This window comes from Athene noctua, chromosome 5, assembly GCF_965140245.1.
Source record: "Athene noctua chromosome 5, bAthNoc1.hap1.1, whole genome shotgun sequence".
Taxonomy (NCBI): Eukaryota; Metazoa; Chordata; class Aves; order Strigiformes; family Strigidae; genus Athene; species Athene noctua.
In genome coordinates, this window is record NC_134041.1 from 1,152,625 (window position 1) to 1,179,157 (window position 26,533).

The 26,533-nt window shown below is 44.4% G+C and overlaps 1 protein-coding gene across 2 annotated transcripts in view; it reads left to right on the plus strand.

The window, feature by feature from the left end:
- NEGR1 (neuronal growth regulator 1) overlaps window positions 1-26,533 on the plus strand; it is a 288,761-nt gene that overhangs the window by 162,071 nt on the left and 100,157 nt on the right. For both annotated transcript variants that reach the window (XM_074905980.1, XM_074905981.1), the window contains exon 3: window positions 21,118-21,243. In XM_074905980.1, coding sequence (XP_074762081.1) covers window positions 21,118-21,243 — 126 coding nt within the window. The remainder of the gene's footprint in view (window positions 1-21,117; window positions 21,244-26,533) is intronic.

The window sequence follows — 26,533 nt, forward strand, 5'->3', positions numbered from 1 at the left end:
TTCCCTTTTTGTGCGTAAATGTCAAACCAGCCTCGAACCCCGGGGTAAGACGGGTGCTGTGAGCAGCCAACTGCTCTGGGGAGGGTGGCAACCGGCACCACACGACTGCTGGTCCTGCCCGGCCTCTCCCACAGCAGCTGCAAACGGAAATTCTGTCAGAAGATGCTCTGGTCGGGTATCCAAAACTGTTGAGCAGGTAACAGTTTGATTTTAATATGGTGTTAACTGTCTGTAAAATGTGAATATTAATAATCCCATTAATCCCCGTTAATACTAATGCTTCCTGTGTCACTGGAACATCACGAAGATTAAATCATAGCGCTCGTAATACGTTTGCGAGCAATGGGGGCAGTTCTGCAGAAACTCGAGAGAAGAAATTAATAATGTGGAAAGCAATTCCAAGTTTAAATGTTAGATAAGCATTGCTAATTTCTAGACTACATAGTGAGAACAAAAATAAATACTGAATAAATAAATACCTACCAACTGGCTTAGTTCAGGGAACAAGCCTTTCTTCATTTGAATTGCGTCAGTTCATTCAAAACTTGCTCAGTATATATTGGCGTTCAGTATCACTAGAGACCCATTTTCATGAGTAAAAATAGTACGTGATCAGATAATGAGAGGCATCCCTCAGCGTACAGAAACATGTAGATGAGTCAGGATGGTACTCGTGATCTAAACTGGCCCAGAGCTGTGGGAAGAAATGTGTGTGAGCTGAGCAGGATGCTTGGATGGGGCACGGGGCACTGGGGGGTTGCCTCCCCGATGGGCTCCCCATCCTTCCTCTGATCCTCCTACGGGGATGCACCCTCCTCCTCCACCCGTGGGGACTGGAGCCAAAAGCAAAGCAGATCTCCTCCCCCTGGTCCACTCGTGCAGGGATACAACCTCCCTCTGACCAACATCCATCAGGGAGCTGCGGGGTTTTACTCATCAGGAGCGGGAGCCAAAGTAGGGAAAAATCAAAGTAAATGCCGAGATGCATCACACAAGCCGGTGTAGTCACAAACTGGTAGCATTTCTCCTCGAACTTGTGCAAGCAGGCTCTGAATCCTGACAAAATGTTTGGGACATCTGGAGGAAAGACGTAATTCAGTATTTAGTTTTTAAAAATGAATCAACAGAGACCCCAGAAAATATTAAATAGTGAGCTTAACTTTTGACCTGAAAAAGTCTGGAATTAACATGTTAAAAAAAAAAAAAAAAAGAGAATCTCATAAACAATCAAATGGCAACAGATGATAAATGAGCTGCATTAATTTTTAAAACGGGCACTATGAAAGACCACTCTAATTTTCTTCTCTGAGAAGGTAACTGACCTCTTGGGAAAGGTCAGGCGGTAGACGGGAATCACATCGTGATGTTAGAGCGATGCTCACACCATCAGTGCTGCCTTTCTCTTCCCCAAAATTAAAGACAGACAGCCCAGACCAAATTGCTGTAAGGTGGGAACACAGCTTGTTAAAAATAATGCTGAAGGAATGATTGTCCGTAATTTACTGCCTAGCAGAAAGGACATATTGAATGGGTCTGTCGTGATTCCAGAAGGATTTAATATGGATTTCAATAGCTGAATTAGGTGATATACCAGAGAATACATCTATATAATTTGCAGGTGACATCAAAGTGCAAGTACTTGTGACAACAGGCTTCAAATTCAAAATGATGGATTTTAGAAAGGGTCTGGAATCAATAAGACGGAATTCAATAAAGACAGAGCAAGACAGCAGTCTTAGGGAGAAATCAAATACACAAATGAGAGAAAACAACATAGGCAGCAGTGCTTTGGAAGAGTTATGGTGGGCCACGTATTAAATCTGAGACAACAACATAAATACTGCAGGAAAAGGGCAGATGTCATCTGGAGACGCAGGAGCTGCACTGGGAGTGGTTTCTATCTGTTCTGCTTTATCTGTTCCCAGGGGAAGTCTTAGCTGGAACGGGATGCCCAATTTGGGGAAGAATAATTTAGAGAAAAATTTAGACAGGGTAAAGAAATTAAAAAAAAAAAAAAAAAAAGAATTGCACAAAAATAGTAGTAGGAAATGTAACACCCAACAAAAACCGTGCAATATTTCATACTGCAGACAGGGAATTCTAGCAGGTTAAAACAAATTTTCAAATATTTAAACAGTTGTTACAAAGAGGACACAAAGGGCAGGGGAAGCGTTCAAGAAAACCTCCCAGCGAGGAGGTTCAGAGCAGGAGGAAATTTCCACTTCTGTGAGCAGGCAAGAGCCAGAGCAGGTTGCCTGGGGAGATCTCCGACAGGAGCTACTAACCGAGGTGAGACTGACACATGTCAGAGATGTCTCTGATACCCTTGATCTTCTCTCAGAGCAAGCGGTTGAAGTAATCGATTGATTCTGTTCCTTTCAGCCCGTTTTTAAGATGTTGTCTGACAAGGTGCAAAAGTTTTTCCTAAGCACCGCTGGCCCGCGCCACTTTTCAAGTCCCCCTGACCTGTGTAAGACGTGACTTTCAGCTTCCCAAGAGTCAACACTTGACAGCACCTTTGAAGTGATACGGCCACGGATGCGGGTGGTGACACCGGCCGAGGGGCATCAGCAGGGGCATCTGCTTCAGTGGGGAAATGGCCTCAGCGGTGGGGCCCGAGGGGTGAGGGCGATGGCGTGGTCCTGCCCGTGGGGGGATGAAGGGAAGGGGCAGATGACGCTGTCCGAGCGGGTGGCGTGGACACAGTCAAACCGCACGTTCACGTTGTAACAGGTGAGAGCCGATGCGTACTGAGGAGTAAAGGGCAACGGATTGCTTTTTAGATAAGAACAAGATGCTCAAAATGCCAAGTAAGCAGAGACGTATGGTTGGGATTCAAAGAAGGGGGAGTGATGCAGTCAGAGAACTGTCAAGGGAAATTATTTTAATAACTATATTGGGAATACAATGTAAATCTGTCATCCAGCCGCACTGGAGAAAAATCGAACCCGTAAAATTCTCCAAAAGAAAAAACGCACAGTTACAAGAAAGTGCCTCGAATCATTACGGATCTTTTATATATATAGTTCTTGTGATAGCAAGAGTGGCACCAAGTAGATTATTGTTTCTGCCCAAACCGTCAAATACTCGCATTTTGCTGTAAGGATTACTGATGGTGTTTATCTCTAATTTTCTAATCTATAATTTTATTTTTCTTTTCTTTTTTTTCGGTACTTAATATGTTGCATAAAATATTTCAGTGAAAAGCTCTATACCCACCTATGTTTTAACTCCTCTTTAAAAACCCTACATACCAAATTTCTGCATTTTACCCGTTTCTCCCTTCTCTCGGGCCTCTGTTTCTATTTATACACGTGTACGTAAGTGGGCACAGCAGCTTCAGCGGTCTCCAGCCTGCACACCCCGAAGAAGCCGCCTCCCCACTTCGCTGAGACTGAGCACAACTTGCTTTGGCTACACTGAGGTGCGATGGGAAATACAAGTTTTCTCTGAATTGTTACATTACATTGCTTCTCTGGCTTGGCCAAACTATGATTTTCTTTCTTAGTTTTAAATTGACCCTTGCAGTATGTACCTCACTGTTCGAAAAAGAGGAACAGTGGGGTTTTAAGGGACTAGTATGTGTGTATCCTCATAGAATAACTAGCAACTTATTGACACCTTCTGGAGAAATGAGGACAGTGTAGCGTGTATGTAATGGCGAAGGGAGAAAGAAAAGATTTAGAATATTTTTGGTAGACTGACTAGGAGAGAGGCCGCCCGTAGGTAACTCGTTAAGCCGTCACGCCTCGCACTTTAACGCCAGGGAAGGGACGGGGGCAGTAGCCCGGGCCGGGGGGCACCGTGCTGGCTCATGTGTTGGACCCGGGATCAGCGTGAGCCGGCTTCGGCCGGGGAGCAGAGGGCTTGGTTGGAAAGCCTGGGCGGGTGTGGGGGCTGCACGGAGCTTCACCGACAGAAGAGAGCTGTATGGGAATCTATTTATACCGTTCTGCTTGTATATTGTTGTCTTCTTCCAGTCTAAGTCTGCTTAATCTCAGAGAGACGTCTGCGGAAATTTCCTATGGACTGTGAGATTTCTGAAGCGTTATGACTATTTTATTCAAATTTATTTAGAATGTGTTTTAACTGACAAATGTTTATCCCGTTCCACCCGGTTGTTTCTTTCTTACCCGGTGTAAACAATTTTCTTCTTGTCTTTTCTTATTCATCATTCCCCTGAAATGCTGGCATATAAAATTAATACATGGAACTCTTTTTTCTTTTTTTTTTTTTTTTTTTTTTTTTTTTAACTAGATAAAATTCCCCTGAAATGCTGGCATGTAAAATTAATACAGGGAACTCATTTTTTTTAACCAGATAAAATGTATTATTTTAACCTTTGACCGTTTTCATATTTTTAATAATCCTTTTTCGGTGGTACCTCTTTTCTGTAACAATATACCACGAAAATCACGTTGTATTCCAGATGTGGATATACCAAATGTTTGAATTCAGTACATTGGAAGGGAGTTTCAAGAATAGTCTTTGTGTATAATTTTTGTTTACATTTTTAATGACTCGGAATAACTTCTTTAATCAAACAATATCACTGCTACTGCATGTAAGACTTCCGCATTGATTATCTGAGATAATGCTTCCCAGAATCCCTCCTAAGATTATATTTAGTTCCTGCACAGCAGCAGTTGCACGGGCATGACACGAGACTCTGGTGCCAGACAGAGGGTTGGGGGTGTCGGGGTGTGCGGGAGGATCTGAAGCAGAGAAGCAGCCCTCTTAGAATCCAAATGAAAAGTAAATTTGACGTAAATTTCCTAGGAAATAATTAAATAACACACATTTAACGGTCTGTAAGATACACAGAGAGAATCCCTGATTTTTTCGGAGTACTTTCAGATCAGTGTGTGCTAAATTAGTTTAAACAGTGCAACTGAAATAGAATATCGTCTGTGGCTCAGACCTTTCACTTAGACAGCAATCAGTCACCAACTGGGAAAACTTCAGTTTTAGCCAGTAGGTTATTGCTTGCTTGCTTTGGGTTTTTTTGGTTTTTTTTTTTTAACATTTACATGATTAAATCCTTAGCAGTGGTTTGGTTGAAGAGCGCTGCTGACTGAAGGTGGCCTGTGATACGTCTGAGAGCTTTTCCAGGTAGTGGGAAAAGCAGAGTGTGAGAGAGAGAAGGTGGGAGCCCTGCTCTGCCTCTGCCCTGTGCCCCAGGGACGTTCCACCGTGGCAGTTCGCCTTCTCTTTGCGAAGAAAAGACTATAAAGGCGTAATCCCGCAGACACAAACCTCATCCCCATTTGCACAGACGGAGTTTCCAGATGAAATAATTCTTTTTCTGTCCATACTCTGACAATCTTTATTTTGGGTGAGGGATTCTCTCTGAAGCCAGGAAGGGGTCCTATTCGCACCTGCACGAGGCACACGTGTGCGCTGGTTTATGGGATGGGATCGCTTCTAGGAGTTTATGACTTGCATAAACATTTCCCATTTCCTTTTTTTTTTTTTTTTTTCCAGTTTTTCATACCAGAAAATCATAACACTGCATCATCCCATACAGCCCCATTGCTAACAAGAATCATTAAGGAGGGGGTTTTTTTTGTAAGTCAGGTGATTTTCATTTTAACCAATTTCGGTTGTGCTTAAAAAATTCAAGAACAATAAATAGTCGACAAAAAGAAGTACCTAATTACTCCTGTAGCTTACTAAAACAGCTGAACTTGTTAAAAACCCAAATGTGCTGGTGTTACAGGAAAATTTATTCAGCCAAACTCATCGAGCTGCAGTCGCTGTAACTCGGGGTGATGGGAGCATCACCCCAGCACCTTGCTCATCTCCCCCAGCTAAGCTGGGCTTATCCTGCAGGATTGACAGTCAGTGTTTATTTAGCTGGCAAGTTTAGGATGGAATTGCTCATCCTAATAGTTCCCTTTGCTGGAAACCAAAGATCTGTCAAAGGGGGAATTTGCTCTTTGGGGACCCAGAGATCTGGCAACGTCAGTGTGCCTGGGAATGGCTTCCCAGTTAGGGGAAAAAAAAAGGAAAGCTTTGAAAAAAAAAAAAAAAAAGGAAAATATTGCTAGATTTTCGGTTTAGTAAGGTTTTTCTGATTTAAAACTAGATTTTTGCATATCAATTAACAGAAATGGCAATTTTATTTTCTACATTTCTTCTGCTTTACAAAGCATCAGACTGCTGATAACAATTCCATCTCGAGGCAAAGAATATAGCTTTTCTATTTCTGTATTTTCTCAGGGATAAATTGAGTACAGTAATGAAAAAATGTAGGAGAGTGATGAAAGGGCTGCAGAGAGAACAAGTGCTTGTCCTTTCCCTTCTCTCTGCATTTACCAAGTGAACAATATGAGTCACAGAAAATAGGGAAAATCTATGGCATCAGAAATTGAAGAATGATTATCTGCAGAGAGTCTGCTTCTTCATTGATGGAGAAATGGTTGCATGACAAAATAACTGTGGGTAGGAGATGAAGATCCTTCGATTTGCTTGGAAAAAAGAAAGCTGTCATGTTCGTCTTTCAAAGAACTTTCAGCATCATAACAAATTTTGCCCATCAGCCTTCATTCAGAGCGCGTCCTTCCCGCCTGGCTGAGCAGGCTCTGGTGGTGAGGTGAGACTCTGGGGCTGGTCTCTGTCTCCCCCCCCGCGCCGTAACTTCAGGGGTTTGGCCAAGGTGCTTGGAGCCGCGTCCCCGTCCCTCCTCAGGGGAGTGGCGGTTTCCATCCAGTTTGGGGCCAACCTCTCCCATTCCTCACACACACACGTTATTTTGCTGAATTCTTTTAATTTCAGTCTTTGAAGAAGAACATGGATGGACCATAAGCACCGGAGGTATTAGCATAACAGCGTAAAAACAGTCTCTGAAAATCACTGTATTAAATAAAATTAAGGCTCCCTCTATTTTTTGTTAAACTTCCTAGATTTTACTAAAATATTTATGAAAAAAATATTCCTTTTAAGTAGTTCTTAGTTAAATGTTCAGATATTCTGAGTGAAAATCAATCACAGTGATGCAATCAATACAGAGTTGGTAAGATTTTTCTTAATCTTTTTTGCTCATTAATTTTAATAATCAATTTAGCCCTTTTGTAGTGGTTCCGTTACTTGAAGTTTTACGCAGCGGTACTCTCTGAATTTATAAATGTATAAATTCATTCCAATGCACGTGTTATGAGTGGCTTTTTGCCTTGGTAGCAGCCCTCCAAGTACGATGGAAGCAGCTCTCTCCGCTGCCTGCCCCTGCTCACCAAACCTGGGTGAGAGTCTTAACCTTCAAGAAGCGGCGTGTGGTGAGCACGTCGTCGAAAGGCGCCGTGTATTTTCGCTTTAGTGATGCAGAGAAAACTCCTCGCTTCGACGAACCGCTAGCAAAACCCTCGCTGACTTCAGCAAACCTCTCAAGTATAAAGTCACTTCTTGTTCAATTCCCATTTTCAAGGCATGGCTCGTTTTAAGTTGGTTTTGATGAATCCAAATAGATTTACTTACTTGAGATGTTGCTGCTGAAAATGAATAAACTATTTCAATGTGACCCTCCCAGAGCCTGAGGACTGCGGGTCGTTAGCAGCTCAGCGGGTAACGAGGCAGCAGGAGGGGCAGCACCCGGGCAGGTGACATCTGCCACCGCTGACGTCTCTCCAAGTCTCCCATGCTTTCATAAACCTTTACTGAGGTAAAAATAGATCGTTACCTTTGAGAAGTGACACTGCCACAAGTAGAGCGGGTCAAGGCCAATGTTTTTGCGCTGCAATGAATGATTTAGGAAGGATCTTGCAGGTGCGATTCCAGCTGTGTCAGCCTTCAGCCAGCCAGCATCTGCTTCCAGGAAACCTCCCTGCCCCGCTGGCTCCGGGATACTCTTAGTAGAAATACAGTGGATGCAATGGGTGGGACACTTGCTTACACATTGTTAATTTGATTTTTCCTTCCAATTCTGCGTTAGCACGTTCCTGTGGCGACGTGGGTCTTTCTTCTGTAATTTAAGACCGATATTCAAGTTGGTCTAAAATAAATTGATCACTGATAACGGGTGATACGCGATAATAAATTTCTATATGGTAAGAAAAAATAATTCTAAAATTTCTAAATGATAAGAAAGAGGTAAGAGGAAAAGAGATTAATCAAAAACTTAACAAAAGTACTACTTTTATGAGGTTTTCCTCCGCTTTAGCATTGACGTGAATTGGAAATAAATGAAGAATCAGGATATAGCCATTTTTCTTCACAGCCCACCCATAATTTACTTTATCAGAACCAGTGCGCCAATGCTGCTTCTGCGAACACAAAGACAAAGTGTGTTTAATAAGCAAGAGGTGGGGACCTTTAGGCAATGCTCTTCAATCAAACTGCTGTTAAGGAACTAATCATGTAAATGCAAAAAAAAAAAAAAAAAGAAAGAAAAAAAAATATTCTTAGTTTTCCCAGTTGGTGACTGATTGCCACATAAATGAAGATTTGTGCCACGCTAGCACAGGCTGTTGTTTTCTGCTTCTTTATGTTATTTATTCTACCGATTTTAAAACTGCATTAAACATACTCTAAAAAGCACATCTATTTTGGGGGTGTTTTATGACTCTCTAAATATTGAGCTCACCTTATTATTTTATTTTGTCAAACATGAAAAAAAACCTTTGGGCAATATTTGATTACAGTGGGACGGCTTCAGCTGGACAAAAGTGATGCCACGTGGCGAGTCGTCTAGACGCTTACCTGCATTTTTGCGCATTCATCAACAGTTAAATTAGTCATGGGGGTGCAGGTAGGGTGGGAGGAGCTTGGACTTCCCACGTTATTTCTGCTGGGCGGCGCTGAACTGCTGCAGGTGATGAGCCAGCGCCGTTGCCTACGCCGTCTTGTGAGACGGTCCCATGAGCTCAGGTCATGCGTTTCACCAGGGGTGATGATCTGTGAGCTGCCCTTGGAGTGACGCTTACAACGTGGGCCTGAAATGCTCCAGAAAATGCAAACTCTTTCTCTTCCTTTTCAGCAGCCGTGAGGAGGTGAAGTACTGGGGGTCAAGACTGGCACCGTGATATAGTTTATAGGCGTAGATGTTCAAGAGTGGTAAAAGGTCTCTGGACGTGTGGGCATTTAACAGGTTCCGTAGATGAATAGGGCTGGAAAAGTTCTGAAATTCTATTTTTCTACAACTTGCCGTTTCCACGCACCCTGGCTTTCAAGGAATTTCCTTCCCAAAGAAAAACCTTATTTTCCCTTGCCTCAAGCTGGGAATTTGGGACGGGACCTCATCCATGAAGGGTTTCTTCTCTGAAACCCAGACCCTTTAAGATGCAGCGATTTAAATTTTGTTTTAAACTCAACAAACTGCACACAAATTCAAATCTCTGCTGTTGAATTACTCTTGCTCGTCTACTCCTGTTTGACCGGCTTAATGTTGGTGTCTCGTGCGTCCTGGGGCGTGGGCCCCTGCCTGGGCTCTCTTCACTCTCCCCGTGCTTCTCTCTTCCAGGGGGACCCAGCCTGGACCCAGCCCTACAGATGTGTCTCACCAGGGCTAAGCAGCGAAGGATATAATAATATTTCTTCTGTGGCAACTCTAACGCATTCTGAAAGAAAAAAGTATATAAAAGTGGAACAAGGGTGGTTGTTTGGGTTTTTTTTAAGTGTTGACAAATGATTTTACAACTCTTAAAAGCACAATTATCTTTTTTATGATAGATACTATGGTGCAATATGTTCAACTATAAAAACAATTTTGTTGAAAAACATTTTTTTCGGTGATGTTTACGGTTGTTTTTTTATTTCGAAATAAGGTATTTTGGATGTGGCGTTTAGAGGTGTTTAGGGGATCAGAATTGTTTACAGCTCTGAGGATGAAGGCGATGTACGTGTTTGCCAGAGGGGTGGAGGATTGATATAGATATAAATAATTTTAAAATCTTGACAAAACTAAGGGCGTTTTGAAAGAGTGAAATAGTTTCCTGCTTCTTGGAGCATTCGAAGTACGCTGATTGATGGCAACTTCTGAATTTTGCATTGCAATACAGTGACTTCCCTTCACTAACCACTTGACTGATAGTAATCCGTGCAAAGTCCAGCCTTTAAGGGGATTCTTTGCAATCCTGCCATTTTTAGTTTGGGATCACCAATATTTGGCACCATCTACTTTCTGTATAAAGCCACAGGTCGGAGGGTGTCCTCTCCCAAACCACGAGGAAGCAGGCGTGGATTTAGAGCTGGGCTGAGGGTCAAGAACAAGCGATGGAGCTTCACCAGCCCGTACAGACGCCTCGCTGGCTTAATTAGCCACGGCGCTGGATTAGCAGCATTAGCTGCTGCGTGGGACATCAGCCAGTGTAATCTCCTGGAAATAAGTTACATCTGTTTCTGCTAATTAATACACCTCATAGTCGTCGCAGCGGTTTGCGGTTGGCAATATTATTACTTTTTTGTTGCTTGGTGATGGTTATTGATGAGCTCTGCAGATGGTCGGGTGGCCTTTTGAAGACCCTGCTAGCTGTTCTTGCAGGCCCCCTCCCTTCATCCGCATACGGTTCAACCATATTATTCCTAATAACGACATTTCAAACTGGGATTTTTTTTTTTTTCCCACAAAAACTTTCCTTTGATTGACTGTCCCTTTTTTTTTTTTTTTTTTTTCCTTCCCCCCTGCCTTTGAGTGTTATGGTTGTGCCTGGTTATTCAATCACAAGTCGCTTTGCGCTTTGTCCTCCAGACTGAAACAGGAAGAGTAAGAGAAGGAAAGAATAGGAAATGAGGGTTTTCTTACAATAAATCTTTGTGCAAACGCATACGCTAAAATTTATGAAAACTTTTGGAAAACAATCATTTGTAAAGCGGAAGGTTTTCCAGATGCCAGGGGATCCGATGATTGCAAACTGAAAAGTCGTATAGATTCTCAATTAGTGGCAAATGGAGTTCATCACTGGTTTTAATAACCCTCATGAGCACATTTTAATTTTTCTATGTATTTGTCATAAAAACTAATTATTATGTCCAAGCCATAAAAAGAAGAACAATAATCTATTTCTTATGTCATGTTAGTGATTTCTAGATATTATGCAAGTTAATGAAATCAATATGCATATTAGGAATGCAAAGAGATAAATTATTCTGTCTGCAGAGAGAAATCAGCGTTTCACCTTATTTTTGTCAGTATCTAGAGCAGAGAGCTCAGGTCTCAAAGGTCCCTACCCTGCCACTGCAGCCACGTGGGGTTCAGAGGCAACCCCCCGCGAAATGCAGCATCCTGCTCTGCTGCGGGCAAGCTGCCCCTTGCCTGGGGGGTGAGAAGCCCTGGGGGGTGGTGTTGGCCCCCCCTCAAGGAAACATTTCTCGTGGCAGCCAGGTCTGTCCCCTGCTCCCATCGCTGCCGTGCCTGGGGGTGAGTGGGCAGCTCAGCCAGGGACCTGCCGTTGCCTGTCTGTGGGATGAATCGCTGGAGATTTTTAGCCCAAGTCAAGAGTGATGAGGTTTTATCTCTGAGAAACATCTAAAAAAAGAAGAAAACAAGGCAGAAAACCCACGTGTATTCTGCATTTTCACAGCTAAATTTAGAAATCTTTTGGCATTTTAGAAGGCAGATGCGTAGAAAATACGACAAAAATCTGTGTATACCTGGGGAAATAAAAAAAGAAGTGTATTCCAAGGTGGGTTCTCGGAAGATCTGGAGGTGGTCCCGCTGCCTCCGCGCCCCTCACCAGGGGCTGCTCTGTGCTGGCGGGAGGAGGAACGTGGTGTCTCCACCTTGTGCCGAGGCCACGCTCCGCGGGGGGTGGGAAGGGCTGCGTAGGGTCCAGCAGCCTCGAGGGCTCATCAGGTTGGTGGGACCAGAGGGTCACCCGCTCCCAAATGCCAGAGAGAAACATCCGATCAGGGAATTAGAATGCAGGGAGCTGCGAAGATAATCCCCTCCTCTTCTGAGCTCTTATTTTAGATTTTGGCTGCGAGTGCAACTCAGGTAGTGTTTCCTGACTACTAATGGTAAGGAGCTGCATGGAGATCGCGGGTTTATTATCCCCAAGGAGTCCTCGGTGCTTTACAAGCTCGTCAGCACATCATGAACAATCAGTCTCCGCCACCCACGATGGGTGGTGAGGTCTTGGCAGCTCAGAGCAGCATCGCACCAGGCGGGCAGGGAGGCACCAGACTGGGTGGTGGGGAGATGAGGACAAAGCCCACTTTGAGGGCAAAACCCCGTTTGGGCAGCGTTCTGCAGCTCACAGCAGTTTTTTTAAAGGAATCTGTGGGGTCCTTCCCGATGGCAACTGCCAAGAGCCTCCGTTTTATTTGTCTTCAAGGCCTTGGGATTCGGACGGTGGGTTGTGTTATCACTTCTGAGCCGGTTCGGAGCTGATGGACTGGTTCCAACGAATTGTACTCCAGTGTCATCAGGGTGGAATAGAATTATGATTGTTATTATTAACGTTATCGTTATTATTGCACACTTGGTTTTACGGGAGCTCGCTATTAAGGCTTGTCTGAACTCCATTCTCATGCCATTTGTTTTAATTGCTTTTGGAAACAGAAACAAATTTATTTCTCTCTGTTACAAACAGCCCAAGGGAAAATAAACATGTCGCCGTGTCCCTCATGCCACACTCTATTGGCATGCGCTGCTAATAAAGGTGATTCATTTATTTAACGCTGGAGCGGATATAAGCTTTGGTAAATATTTAAACAAAACCCTGTGCAAGCCAGCTAGGTAAACAACTTTTTTGAGTCTGTTCCCTGGTGGTGGGTTTTTATTTTTTGCTATCATATAATGTTGACAAATTACTTATTAAAGCGGAGTATGGTAACTACTCTCAACAAAGAATTGGAGAAAGGAAATAATGGAAAATGCTGAAATTTTCCTATTACTGGTCATTTACAGAAACGTTTCAGAAAACGTGTTCATCCAGGAAGGTGTGGGGGAAGGTGGAGGTGTAAAACTGAGTAAGGGTGGGTTTGCACATTAGGATCTTCCTGCAGCGCTGGGGATGTCGCGTTGCCTGCCTGACTACCTGAGAGGGTGAGTTATCATTTGCTCCTCCATGTTCCTCTTTTGCTCCATATTTTTCTCACAGTCAATCAAATTTCAGCAGAGCAGTGCACCAGACTGCTTTTTGGACAGGAGGTGAAGCTGCACTGAACTGGAAATCTTTTTCCATGATCTTTAGCATCACCTTAAATATCATCAGCAAAGCAAAAGATAATAATTTCATTTTTCTCAGGGAGGGACTCCAGCTTTGGGGCGGTCCCCTGGGCTCCTCGCTCGGTCCCTTCACCCCACTGTCCCCGCAGTAGGGTGGTTTGATCACAGTGTAGAAAGCAGGTTAGTTTGGATTGCCTCCTTTATTTAACTTCTACAAACGGTCTGTACACCTTCTCCTAAACGGGAAAAATATTCGTTTAAAAACACCTTCAGAAAAAATGTCAGATGACTCCGAAACACTTTTCATTTTGGACCCCTGTGCGAAATATACTCGGGAGTTTAATTCCTCTTTCGTCCTTGCTTATTATCTTGTTTCTTATGCATTTCTTTAATCCATCTACTGCATAAACGTTTATTTGCTGTGCTCTATTTAATTATTTTTTTTTTCCTGACCTTCACAGTTGTCATGTGGGATGGGCGAAAGACTGCGGTTGTTGAAATGGAGAGTAGCTCTGCAATGGATTTAATCTGAACTCAAAGCTCAGCTTAGCGGATATTAAAAGCTAATTCTGCTCATAGCTCAGAGTCTTTAGAGGTATCATAATAAGTATGTATGCAAACTAAATATTTTTAAATTCTTATTAAATATTAACTTTCCATTGTGATTATGCACAATGTGATTATTCTAGTCATAATTAATAAATTCCACAGATTTTAGTGATTTGAATGTAATGATCCCTATCAGTCAGTAAATAGCAGAAAAATTAGCAGCATACCAATATACCAGAAATCATTATTTGTCTCAAACTGTGAGGTTCCAGAAACACTTACTATAGAAGCCAATTGCTATCATGGGAAAGAAGAACTTCCTAGGAAATCACTGATAAAAATAAAATCTACAATATTTCGTGAGTAGCAGGTCGCACTGTATCATTTCTGTAATTTTACAGAATTACATTATACAGCAGGACCGCACTTCTGTGCTTGTTTGTGTGTTATTTCAGTCAACGCATGGCTTGTATTCATTTATTTTCTAATTCTATTTTGGAAATGCGTAAATGATGCGACCTGCTCAATGTCATTGTAAAATGACTTACGAACATCTTCTGCTAGATTTTATTTAATTTTCCCACTATAAAACCTAGATTAAAGAGAGCCCAGTCAATTAGAGAATGAACAAAGCATGTACTTAAAAGAAAATCACTTAATTTGCACTCTGTGAGTCTGGAAAATTCTCCATCTTCTACCATGTCACGGTTCAAGTCTTCCCTTAGAAAGACTGCAGAATTCCTGATGAGAAGCCTCAAAAAGAAACAAAAGCGTGCACGCTTCTTTTGGATCAGACCTTCCAGTCTTTAGCACAATCTGCAGAGGGTTTGTCCACTGGGATCTTGTGTCCCTCGAGGAAGGATGATGGGGTCTGTGTTCTGTAGTGCTGAGTACAGAAAATAACTGGGGATAAAATCAGGGCTCAATCCCTGTGCTGTACTCACAGAGCTTCCTGCCTGCGATTCCATCTTTTTGTTGTATTTAAAGCTCAGTTCCGTAATAGATCGTCTCACAGGGCAGGGGGAAGAACAGTTCACCGAGATACAGACACGGGTAATAAAGTCAGAGAGGAGAAGGGTGCTGCAGTGGAAGGTGATGGACTTCCAGTGGGGGCTGCTGTTGGGAAAACGGTCATGGACTGTGTCATCAGGGAGGAATTGTGATACCAGAGAGCTTCTGTCTCCCTAAGAAAAATTCAATAAGCCTCAGGTGTTTATAACTGTAGTCTCCTATATAGTACAAGCGCTATTATAAAATATGGTACGTTCTGTGTAGTTTGGATATAATGGCACACTGCCAGCAGGGACTGCGTGTGCTCACAGCCCGTAGGCTCCAACCCGCCACAGGAAGAGGGTCCATGGTGTTGATTTGCCCGTTTGGGTGGAAACATCCGACTCTGGGATTCCTGGGAAGGAGTGTGGGATATTATTTGGAGGAGCAAATCCCTTCTGTGTGCAGGGGAATGCCAAAAGCTGCTGCATCCTGGCTGTGCTGACTGCTGCAGGCAGCGATACCAGAAAATCTGTAAAATAGAAGAAACGTGTGGGCTGTGCCCTGAGGACATGGCGTTGCCCCTCGCCCCTGCGGACCCGTGGGCCGGTGGGTAACCCCAGGGCTGGCGGCTGCTCCGGAGCAGGCACAGGGGCTGCCGAAACCCTGATGCTCAGAGGGTGTTTGCGTGCTCTTGTGGGGAGGATTTTGCCTTTGGAGATTTGTCACGGCTGTTAGAAATCCACGTTTGGTGGGACATTGATGGTTCTGCAACAGCCCGAGGTGCTTGGGTGACACGTGGCTTCGCCGTGGCCGTCCCTCGCTGCCCTTCACCGCAGCTCGCGCCCCGAGCAGCATCTCCAGTGCTCAAACACACGAGGGGTTTGATAGAGCCCAGCCCAGGGGGGCTCCGAAATGTGCTGGATGGCGCTTTAGCAAACGCCGGTGCACGCTGCTGTTTGCCCGTTCACAGTTAGAAATGGATAAGCATTTGCACAGATGGTTTGGTCAACAAATTATTTCCAGTCCAAAAGAAATGGTCAGTTAAGCTGCTGAAAGCACCATCTTCTCTCCCTCCCTCTGTGTTTATTGCTTAATTATGAAATTATAATTAGGAAAAAAAAACCAAAAAAACAAATCATCATTGCTGACAGAGAGGTGGGGGATGCAGCCCAGCACTTGCATGAAGAACTTAAGGGTATTAGGGATTCTGGAAAAGAGGCTGCATAATGCTTCTCTTTCACCAAAAAGAGTCACTCTTTCTTGAAAAGGAAGTGTACGAAGCTTCAGCTAAGGCAGCATGAGCACAAAAGCTGCGCTTGCACCACCTGGGAGGGATGAAGCAGGTTGATTCCTTCCATTCTGGTGATAAAATCTCTCTTGCCAGACTCCCAGACGTAACATTTCTGTACTTATAATCCAGTTCCTCTCACAGCTTTTATATGTTCTATTGGGATCGGCTACATTCTGTATATAAAATGGGATTGATTAAATTATAATGTAATCTATGATTCTATAATCTGAAAAGGGAGTTGGCCGCTCTATGATTTAATAAATGTTGCTATAAAAAAATGTAGTTCATAACTTGTCGCCACCTTCATCTCAGGAAACCTTTGGAAGAAACAGAGCTGTACGTCCAGGCGCTTACGCTGTAACGTTGATACTACACAGGGTTTGACTGGACGTTTCGATGGGGGGGTACGGTAAGGCAGCACATATTTTAAGAAACAAGATGGGTGCACTTACGCTGAGGCCTCAGATTTTTTAACCTGGTAATTCTAAATTGCGATGGAAGCGAGACATCATTTTCCACTTTCAAAAAAGCAACAGCAACTAAAAAGCAGCTCCACCCTGCAGTCATCGCCTCTACACTGGTAAGCTTTGCCGTGCTGCGTCGTTTGCGTACACATGAATGTAACTAAGAATATAATTCCAGCCCTTGAAAAAATGAGAAATGAGACACCGCAGTGAACTATGGACTCGGTGTCAATCCCCTGGAAAATAATGGCAGGTTTCCTTCTGGGCTTCAGGGAGAAGCAGGAGCCAGAGACTCGATTCCGATCAGCATCAATCAGTCAGGCTTCGGGGACAGCAGATGTGGTCAGACAAAGCAGCAGCCCCAAAGATCCAGGTGAAAGAGCGGCTCTCCGTCAGCCACCGGTGGGGAGGTTTGAGTTGGGAAAGTCTGAAGAGAGGTGCCGTAAGGTAGAACAGAGGGAGCTGTTAGACAGAGCAGGTCCCTTCTGCGGCAGAGCCCTGGAGACGCTCCCCTTCTCCCCTCCTGCTGGGGACAGCAGATTTACCCACAAGCTGTGCCATTTTAAAGAGGGAATTACGAGGAGATTCCCATAGTACGTACAATGGGACCTAGAGGAGCGTTTCCGGTGTTGTAGCAGCATGGGTAACAGGTATTTTTAACCACACAGGAGATGCGTGCAAGTCATCCTCACCCCTTCAGTGCCTCCTGCCCCCTCCATCCCTCCACAGCCGGCCACGGCAGGAGCTGGAGGGATAATGGGAATAACGGGTGATGATAACTGCACAGGGAACGAGGAAGATAAAGCTGAGATGAAGTAGAGGGTTTTCCTCTCTACGCGGTGTTGGTAAGACTCTTGCTAGGCTGTTATGCCTTGTTCCACTGTTCACATTTCAGGATGATTCAGAGACTCCTTAAAAGAGAGAAACAAATGTTATCTAGGAAGCCTTACAAAAATTAAGCTTGTGGTGCTCAAATCATCTGCAGAGAAAGATGAAGAGGTGATTTATCACCTTGTGTGGGTCCTTAGTTATAGGAAAGATACTTGATAGGGAGGGGAGTGTTCGGCCTCGCAGACAAAACATAATAAGGTCTGATTTCTGAAAGGTGAATTTAGTGGAATGCAATTTTGAACTAAGATGTTCTTTCCCGGCAGTGAGGGGTATTTAGTCGCTGAAAGTGCTTACCAGACGTGGCAGTGTGAGCATCACCTGGAACTGCCAGGATAAGACAAGACAGCTTTCTAAAACATAGACTTTAGTCAGGCTTCTGGGAAACTTTCTAAAGCCTGTGACTATCTGAGCTCAGATTAAATTACCCTAGTGACCCCCCGGCCATGTATTCCACAAATATGTTAATAGAGTTGAGTTTCATTCATATTATCAAACTCTATGTTCCATAACCATGGCTTACATGTAGAATCACCAGGGAAAGATTTTCAAATTGTTTGCCATTATGGTTTTATCAAAATTAAAATACTTGACAAAATACCATAGATTTGGGGTTTGAACACGATAGGCAAAGCCTACAAGAAGGAAGGGGAGGCTGACAGCAAAGGCAGTGGCTATCCTGAGAGAAGGGGGAGAGGGAAAGAGCTGGAGCTGCAGGAGGAAATCCCGGGCTGGGAGGCTGAGCATTAGGGGAAAAGTGCTGCTTTTTGTGAGGAGGCGAGTGATAAAGAGCAAATAAAACCTTACGAGGAAAGGCAGAGGAGGGCATAGACAACATTTGCATTAAGCAGCAGAGAAAAGAGTAGAGTGTGTTCTTTGTCTTGGAAAAGAACTCTGGTTCATCTGTGTGAGCTGGATGAAACCCTCTTACGTTCAGTCCTAGATCCCTGCCCACGGCAGGACTGCCGGTGGATTTTCTTTGGACGTTTGTATTTTGGGAGATACGATTACAGTTGCTTATACGATCCAGCTCTCCTGTTGGATCCTTGTGCCCCGCTGCTCACAGGACCCACAGCAGTGAAGCTGGAGGAGCAGCAGCAGGCCATGCCACGAGCTCCTCACGCCCATGGGAAGGAACGTTGTGTTGCTAATCCGTTTTTATCAGTGCCACTAGTTAAACCAGTACGCTGAACAGTGAGTGGATGTTTCACCCACCCGTTTTCTGGTGACGGATGCAGGGAAGAGACTGGACTAAGCCTAATCCCAACCCTGGTGAGTACCAGGAGACCTCCTTTAGTTTGCTGTGGTTTGTACTGGCCCCCCAGGTGCCACCGTGGCAGCACAGCAGGGTCCCGCCACGTCCTCTGTGTTCAGTAACAAGTTTAAAGCAAATAAAACTCATCTGGATAAACAGCATTAGGTGTCAGGTGTGAAAAATCCCTCCATGGTACTGCTTCAGTAATGCCGGAACACGAGCAAATCTCTCTCTTTTTCTACCTTCAGAGGTGCAGAACCTCGAATAAGAAGTTTAATGCTGTTGGAAATCTTACACCGTAACATTTACTTAATCCAGAAGATATTTTCACAGTTCCAAATGGATATGGCGTCAATCAGTTGTATATATTTATTTGTGAGAGGAACAGTTTTGAGTTACTTGATTCCTTTACTTGACTTTCTGAAAGTACATTCATTCTTGAAGGATAAAGAAATAAGTGGTTCAGATTTAGGAAGATATTTTTAAAATATTGTGGACTGAATGAAGCCACTGCCTATGCCCCATTACTCATGATATCCTGCTCTCAGATGGATTTCTGCGTTTCAGATAGAATGATCCCTCACCAGCTGTCTTTAGGAAGTAGATTTATTTTTCATCCTCTGTGCACATAAATAAGAATTCCTCTCAGCGTTTTGGCTGTTGCCAAGCTGAAATGTCGATGGTCTTTAACTTGGGCTGGGACGAGGGAGTAGAGGGGAGCCACATTACCAACGCCCAATTTCGGGGCACGGGGCACCCCAAGGAAGGGTCACGTTGTGGGGTGGCCATGTCGGTGGGGGCTGCTCACGGTCCCATCAGGACGGGAGAGACTTCTGCAGAAGGGAGTTGAGTAACAGGTTCATTGCAGGGGTCTGCAAAGAAATCTGATTGAAAAATTATCCCTTTAGATGGAAATAACTCTTCTGTATGTTCGAGCTCCTAAAAGTGGCCTGTAATGCTTTTTCAGGTCATCAGCTGAAGTAGGGAGGAGTGGATTGTCACCTTTGTGAGTTAGTCCATGGCAAATTTGGAAGTTACTGTGTGAACCTGCTTGAACTTCAACGGCGAGTAACACTGAGCTTCACTGCTTTAGGAATTCAGGAAGGTTCAGGCTTCCCCAGACCTTCATTTTCCCTAAAGACAGTGTTCCTCTGCTGATTAAAAGCACTCTACATAGACTTTTAAATTTTCTTTGCTTACAGAAGCATAGCCACCAGTAAGCGCTGAGAATTTCCAGCTGGTTTTAAGTCTGTCTGAGCCCAGCTCATTTCTATGACTGAAATACTTGCAGTGACTGGACCAGGGAAAGGGCTGGAGAACATCTGTGGGTGCAGAGCCCAGAGCCCACAGAACCAGTCTGTGTGTGGAAAAGGCTCTGCCCCTTCACCGTCCGTCGAAGGGATGCTAACCATCTACTCCAGGTTGCAAAGGTGTATGCATGGGTTCGCATGGGGGGGGATTTTGGCTGTGACCAACTGGAGCAAAACAGTGTGACAAAGCACTCAGGAGAGTAGAGCTCCAGTTGGACAGAAACGCTGGTTAGGAAAAATGGATTATAAACGTTTTTTCCCCCCTCATTTTAGTGGTACCCATTTACCTTGCAGAGCACTTCCATGTTAAAGCCATCCTTACAGAAGGTTCTGAAACACCCCCGCGTAAGACATGCATCTTTTTACAGTTATTTGTATAAAATGTGTTGTTTGTCATCTGGAGAACGGCGCTTTTCAGAAGCATCCATAGGGCGTGACTTGTTACCACAGGGATTTAATGTCTGTAGCAAATGTAACAAGACATGTACAGAAATACATGTTGCGTTAGAAAGAAAAAAATCCACAATTCCCGCCTTCGTTGCCGGGACCCTGAATTTCTTTCCTCCCTGTGTAACGTTGCAAGAAGCGAAGCATTCCCTTGAGGTTAGGCCCTTTAACGCTTTCCATCATTTTATATCCATGTGGAATTCTGTTCTCTGATGCCCAGATGTAGAAATAACACAGAAAATGCAGTTTAGTGAAAAATTCTGCTGGTGAAATGAAAGCAAAAAGAAAAAAAAAGTAGCTTGTCTTTTCTTAGCCATGTTGCTCCTGGAAGCCTAAAAGCAATACAGAGCAACAGAAATAAAGGTATTTTAGTCTCCCCCATGTACAGATGCGACTCCAAACACACACAGAGTAGGTGCAACAGGCATCGTTGTTTTTAAAAGTACAAGAAAAATTTAATTTCATCCTCTTTTCAAACTGTCGCACCAGCAAGCTCACCCATCTCTTAAACAAGAGCACCCACCAGTAGCAGTTTACTGGGAACTTGATAACGACACCTGCTCTGCGCAAAATAGAGGAAATTGCTGCTTTCTTGTTTGTAACATTTGGGATCCACAGCTGAGCTTCTGCAAATGTGATGGAAATAGCGGCGGGCACGCCTAAACAAGGTTTTTGCAGGGTTATATTTCAACAAGTGCAAGTATTTCTATCAGCGATGGCAGCACGGGTATCCCAGCTCCCCTCAGCTATCCGTGCTCTGGCGGGGTTGCGCTGATTCAGCAGCTTTCCGTTACAGCTCTCTCCTTGTTTCCTTCCAGTTTCTCCGAAGATATTTCGTATTTCGAGTGACATCGTTGTGAACGAAGGCAGCAACGTTACTCTGGTGTGCCTGGCCACGGGGAAGCCGGAGCCTTCCATTTCCTGGAGACACATCTCTCCCTCTGGTAAGCACAGCTCCGTCACCTGGAGCTTTCTGCAGCGTTTCACCAGTAACGGGCTTTGCGTTTTCAGTTTTCGGCAGCGTGACAGCATCACTCCTTTATGCCTTAAAAGGTGTGTGTGCCTAACTAGGCTTCTGGAAAATAAAAGCTTCTTCACATTTCAGCTGAGATCAGTGAAAACTATAATGTGACCGTAACACGGGAATGTGGAAATAAAGGCACCCTGAGTATATTTTTAAGCCCGTTTTAACAGGCTGTAGGCATTTATCAAATAATTCCAATTAAAACCAAACCAAGGAAATAATCAAGAACACACAGTGCGTTCTAGAAGTAGGCGTGAGTTAAAAACATTAACGCATCATGCAATAGATTTAGTTTAATGTAACTACCATGGGACCATTATTCCATGATACAGCATAGCTTATTAGAGTGGTTTTATTGAACAAATTAAATTACACGTATGAAAAACTGCAAACAAAATGGCATCCAAAAGCATAATTTCCATTTAGTGTTTCTGTTTATACTTTTCGTTCCTCGCAGCATATTCAAAGGAAAGCTCCTAGCTGCCATTGCAGGCCCCTCCACGGAGGCGCGGCAGAGCAGGATGTGTCTCTCCCGGGGGTGGGGACGTCCCCGCTCCGTATCCCGGAGCTACCGGCTCTGGAAATCCGGGTGGGTTTTATGTTTTGGAGAGGAGATGCCCCCCGCTTCCAGCTGGCAGTGGCGTGCAGGACCGGCATTGCACTGCTTCGCTGGCAGGGACTCCACAACGGTAACTGGTTTTGTAGTGAAGGTTTTTCTGTTTGCTCACACAACTCTTATGAATTTCAGGTCATTGCAGGGAAGAACAGTTTCATGGACTGTCACACTTACTGCAGTGTCTCATAATCCTGAGTAACAGTTTGCTTTACAAAGCAAGACCTGGCAAAAAAACCCACCCAAACCACAACAACTTTTGACCTTTAAGACAATGACAATGAATTCTGCCTGAAGTGTCCATCAAGGGACTAAGGAAAAAAATTCAGTTGTAGCAGAAAATGGATTTTAACTAAATGTCAAATAAAATTTTATTGGAAACCATGGTGATACTTTTAGAGTAATAGCTTAAAGCATTAGATTGTCTACAGAAAGGAGCTGTTACAATTTTCCTGGAGAGGAAAAAAGCAGAAAAGGAGAATTAGTGCACTTAGGCTGGAGAAGGGGTCTGAGGAGGAATTAGGCCCCCCTCATCTTGAATTCAGACAACATTAGTGCACGTAATCACAAGGGCTTGCAGTGAACCCACTGATTTTGTATCTTGACCAAAGGGCTGAGAATGAGGACTGGGAGGAAAAATGTGATCCTTCAGCTGCAGACCCGTCAGTCTTACCACAACGAGAACTGAAAATGAAATTTGAGGAGAAGGTTAATCAACGACATCATGGTACGGGGAGAGTCAATCAAAGTGCTCACGGTGCAACGCTGATGTGCCGAGCGCCCAGCAGGCTGTGGGCAGACGGGTGTGACTTCTTTAAGGGCTTTAAGGGCAGGCAGATGCCGCCTGTGCTTTGTTTCCTTTCCCTTGTTCTGCCTTCTCAGCCCTTCCTGGAGGCCCATGTGAACAGCACCCGTAGGAGACAGCAACGTTCCTTTACCATCTACTCACAGCTTCATCCTCTCCACTGGAACATCTTGACCAAGTAGCTGGCAGGTGATTCCACAAATCCCATACACCTTCTCCTCTGAGGATTTTCTCTGGGGACAGGTGGCTTGTTGGGCTGGCTTGGCCACATCCCTTACTCTCTCACCAGGAAGAGGTAGATAGATGAAACGCAAACATGGCTTTAACAAATCTGGTACTTCAAAACCCAGGAAAATCACAGAGGTGAACCGCAGACTGGCTGAGGTGGGCAGGGACCTCTGGAGAACATCAGCTGGTCCAACTCCCGCTCAGAACACCACCAGTTGCGTTTGAGTATCTCCCAGAATGGAGTGGCCACAGCCTCTCTGCGCAGCCTGTGCCAGTGTTTGAGCACACTCACAGTAATAAAAGCTTTTTTTGATGTTTAAATGGGATTTTCTCTGTCCTGAAGAGAGCCTGCTGCCTCTTGTCCTGTCACCAGCGTCTCTGAGGAGAGTCTGAATCCATCTCCCTTACACCCCCATCCGGTGTAGGACCCCTCTCCCCCCAGGCTGAGACCCCGCCTCCCAGCTCAGATACTCCAGCCCCTTCATCACCCTCCTGGCCCTCCGCTGGACTTGTTCCAGGACGTCCATGTCTCTCTCGTCTGGGGGGCCCTCAGTACGTGCGTAGTAAAACCAGTGGGAATGGCTCTACCGTGGGCTTGCTGCCTGGGGGGCACTGGAGGCCTCTCCCCACTGGTTTCCTTCAACTCCAGATGCATTTACACTGGGGCTCATCAACTTGCTTATGGGCAAAGAGGCGGTATGCATGATAAAACAGCAATAAATTCTTGGTGTGTATATATATAACCGAAGTTTCAACTCAGGAATCATTATTAGCCTTGATCTAATACTCCCTGCCCGTGGCAGGGGTGTTGGGCTAGGGTGATCTTCTTCCCTTCCAACCCAAACCATTCTGTGGTTCTTAACCATTCTATAATTTACAGAATATGTTCTGCCCGCTAGCCTACCAAATAAAGAAGCATTTTTCCATTTCACTGACGCTGTACCACTTCGGTGCTCAGGTGTACGTTCTGGCGTACACACTCAAATCCAGTTAAGTGGCAGCCTGGCAGACAGGAAGGCTGCACTTATTAGAAAACAAAATGCAAGAGAGTTGAAAACACCAGATTTCTGTAACGGTTTATAATCTGTTTGCAGCGAATTACCTTTATCTAAATATAAGCTTCATCTGCACTTTATAATTTCTACCAGTTTTCTCCTGTAATTCCTAGTGGCACTAATGAGGCTTACATGCAGGCGTCACATCTAGAATACAGCACTAAATTATATTAATGAATCATATTTAGAATATTCGGAAATTGTTTGTCAAAGCTGCTACTGAAAGATAAGAAACTGAAATCTCTGAATACAAATGATTCAATGTAGACTAATTCCAAAATATTATCATGATTTGCATCAATCCAGCCTTTGCTTGGATGAGGTTGGATTCAATTTTTTAGAACAAGCGATAAAATGAACCTTTCGTAGGAATAGAAATAAAACGTATTTAGAGGCGATTTTTAACTTAGTACATAAATTATTGGCCTGGAATCTTTTATTGTGCGTGTTTAACTTGCAGTCATTATGTAAATGTTTTATTATATAAATATTCATTATACAAACCCATTATGTAAATCCACAGAATCTACACATTCAGCATAACACCGTAAGAAACACGGGGCTGTAGTTTGTAATCTGAAAATCTCGTATTGTTGAAATGTCATCTGAACAAATTGCAGGTATTACTTATTTTGTTCTGACATTTAAGAGCAAAGTGCAGCATCAATAGTTTAAGAATGAAGCCAGAATTTTAAAGAATTAAGGTCTGCCTGAAAAATAACTCCAGCTTTTAACACTTGTGTGCCTGTGTGTGTGATGTTGCCAGTTTTGAAGAGCCAGCCCTGCCAGTGTTGCCAGGAGCAGTAAGAGCAAAAAAACATCCAGAAATCTTTTCATAAAATATTACCGCTTTGCAAAGTTTCTGCGCTCTATGTGGAAACTCTTTTCTGGTTTGGTTTTGACAGAACTTTCCAAAGGCGACTTTTCCCAGCCACAGAGGGACCGGTGACCTGGGATGCAGGGCAGCCACCGCTGAAGTGAGCAGGGGGCAGCAGCAGAGCGCTTTGCTGCTTAGGACAGGCTTACCAGGAAAGCCTGATGTTCCCTGAGTTTAACATAAATAGGTTAAATTTCATCATTTCAAAAAGTCTTATGGAAAAAACCAAAACTTTTTCTGCCTAATTCCCTTAAAGCAAAATAACGCTTCTGGAAAATTCACACCGTGGTCTGATGTTCAGGATACAGAGGTGTTTCCTTTGTTTATACTTGAATTAAGCAAACGGAGAGAAGTTTCAACGCCAGGAGGTTGTTTTGGCAGCTGCCGCTACAGCACGTGGGCAGAGGCAGGACACGGCGAGAGCTCACAGGGCTGATGGGGCCGTTGGTCAGACGCGTAGGGTTGTGCTTTGTCAAAGTAGCACAGCTTCATTTAGACAAGGGCGACCAGGATGGGTCTATGTTAAAGCTCGAGAGGGAGAGGGGGTCATGGGAAGATTGCAAGAGTAGCCTTACTTTTGGCTTTCTTCAGAGTGCTGGACTTTGCAATCGTAATATTGACCACAAGTGTCGTTAGAGGCAGTTTCATACGTTTCAAACCAATATTTCACTCTAGCGGCTTCGTGTTGGCATGGTGTTTTTCCCCGACAGACTCCCACCAAGGCTGGGCTCTGCGCGCGCTCCACAGCGCCAAGCGTGGTGCCAGAAGTGAGGGCAACCAAGAGGTTCACCTCAAAAGTGCACCCCTGGTCCAAACTAAAACGGTGATACGGATGTGCCCAAAGTGCAGGAACCCCGTCCCCTCAAACGAGGGAAACCTGGTGGCTGCTGTCCTGGAGTGAACCTCGCACGGTCCTGCCGTGAGCGGGAGCTCGGCCAGCACAACCAGGACACATCTGTTCCGAAGCAAAGCCACCCCAGACCCCCCCTCGGTGCACGTTAGGTCCTCAGCACTGGATCCATCCCCACATCCCCTCCTGTTGTGCTGCTTTCCCTGCTGGTGCAGAGGCTGAGCATCCCTGGTGGGACCAGGAGGCAGATGTCTTGATGTACGTTTTGCTAGCAGGTTTCCCAGCCACTGGCTGCAGGGAGGGAAAAAAAAAGGCAGAAAAAAAAGTAAGATCGAGACATAGGAATGTCCTGTTTTATTTGTAGCTGTGTGTGGCGTGTGGCAGTGTTTCCTGACCACACCAACCCGGCTTGTTCGTAGTGAGCAGTCCCCCTCAGCCTGGATCCTCAGCATCATCGCTGGTGACTTCTAGTTACATGTTTTCCAGTTCTTCCCTGCTCTCTTGCCCTTTTTTCACAGTTTTATCCCCATCACTTTCAGTCTAGCTTCTAGTTATTTTCCTAAAACACGAGGATAACGAGTTTAGCTGAATGAAGACAGATTTTCCCATGTCGGGTGAAAGGCAAATCCCAAGCACCAGGACACTCCTGTTGTTCATTCAGTGCTGTTTCCAGAGCATGGTGACACTGAAGCTTTTCCAAAATAACCCAACAAACCCCCCAGAAAACCCTGTAAGAATTGTTTAGCACATGCAAAATAACAGATTTTTTTTCGCTGACACTG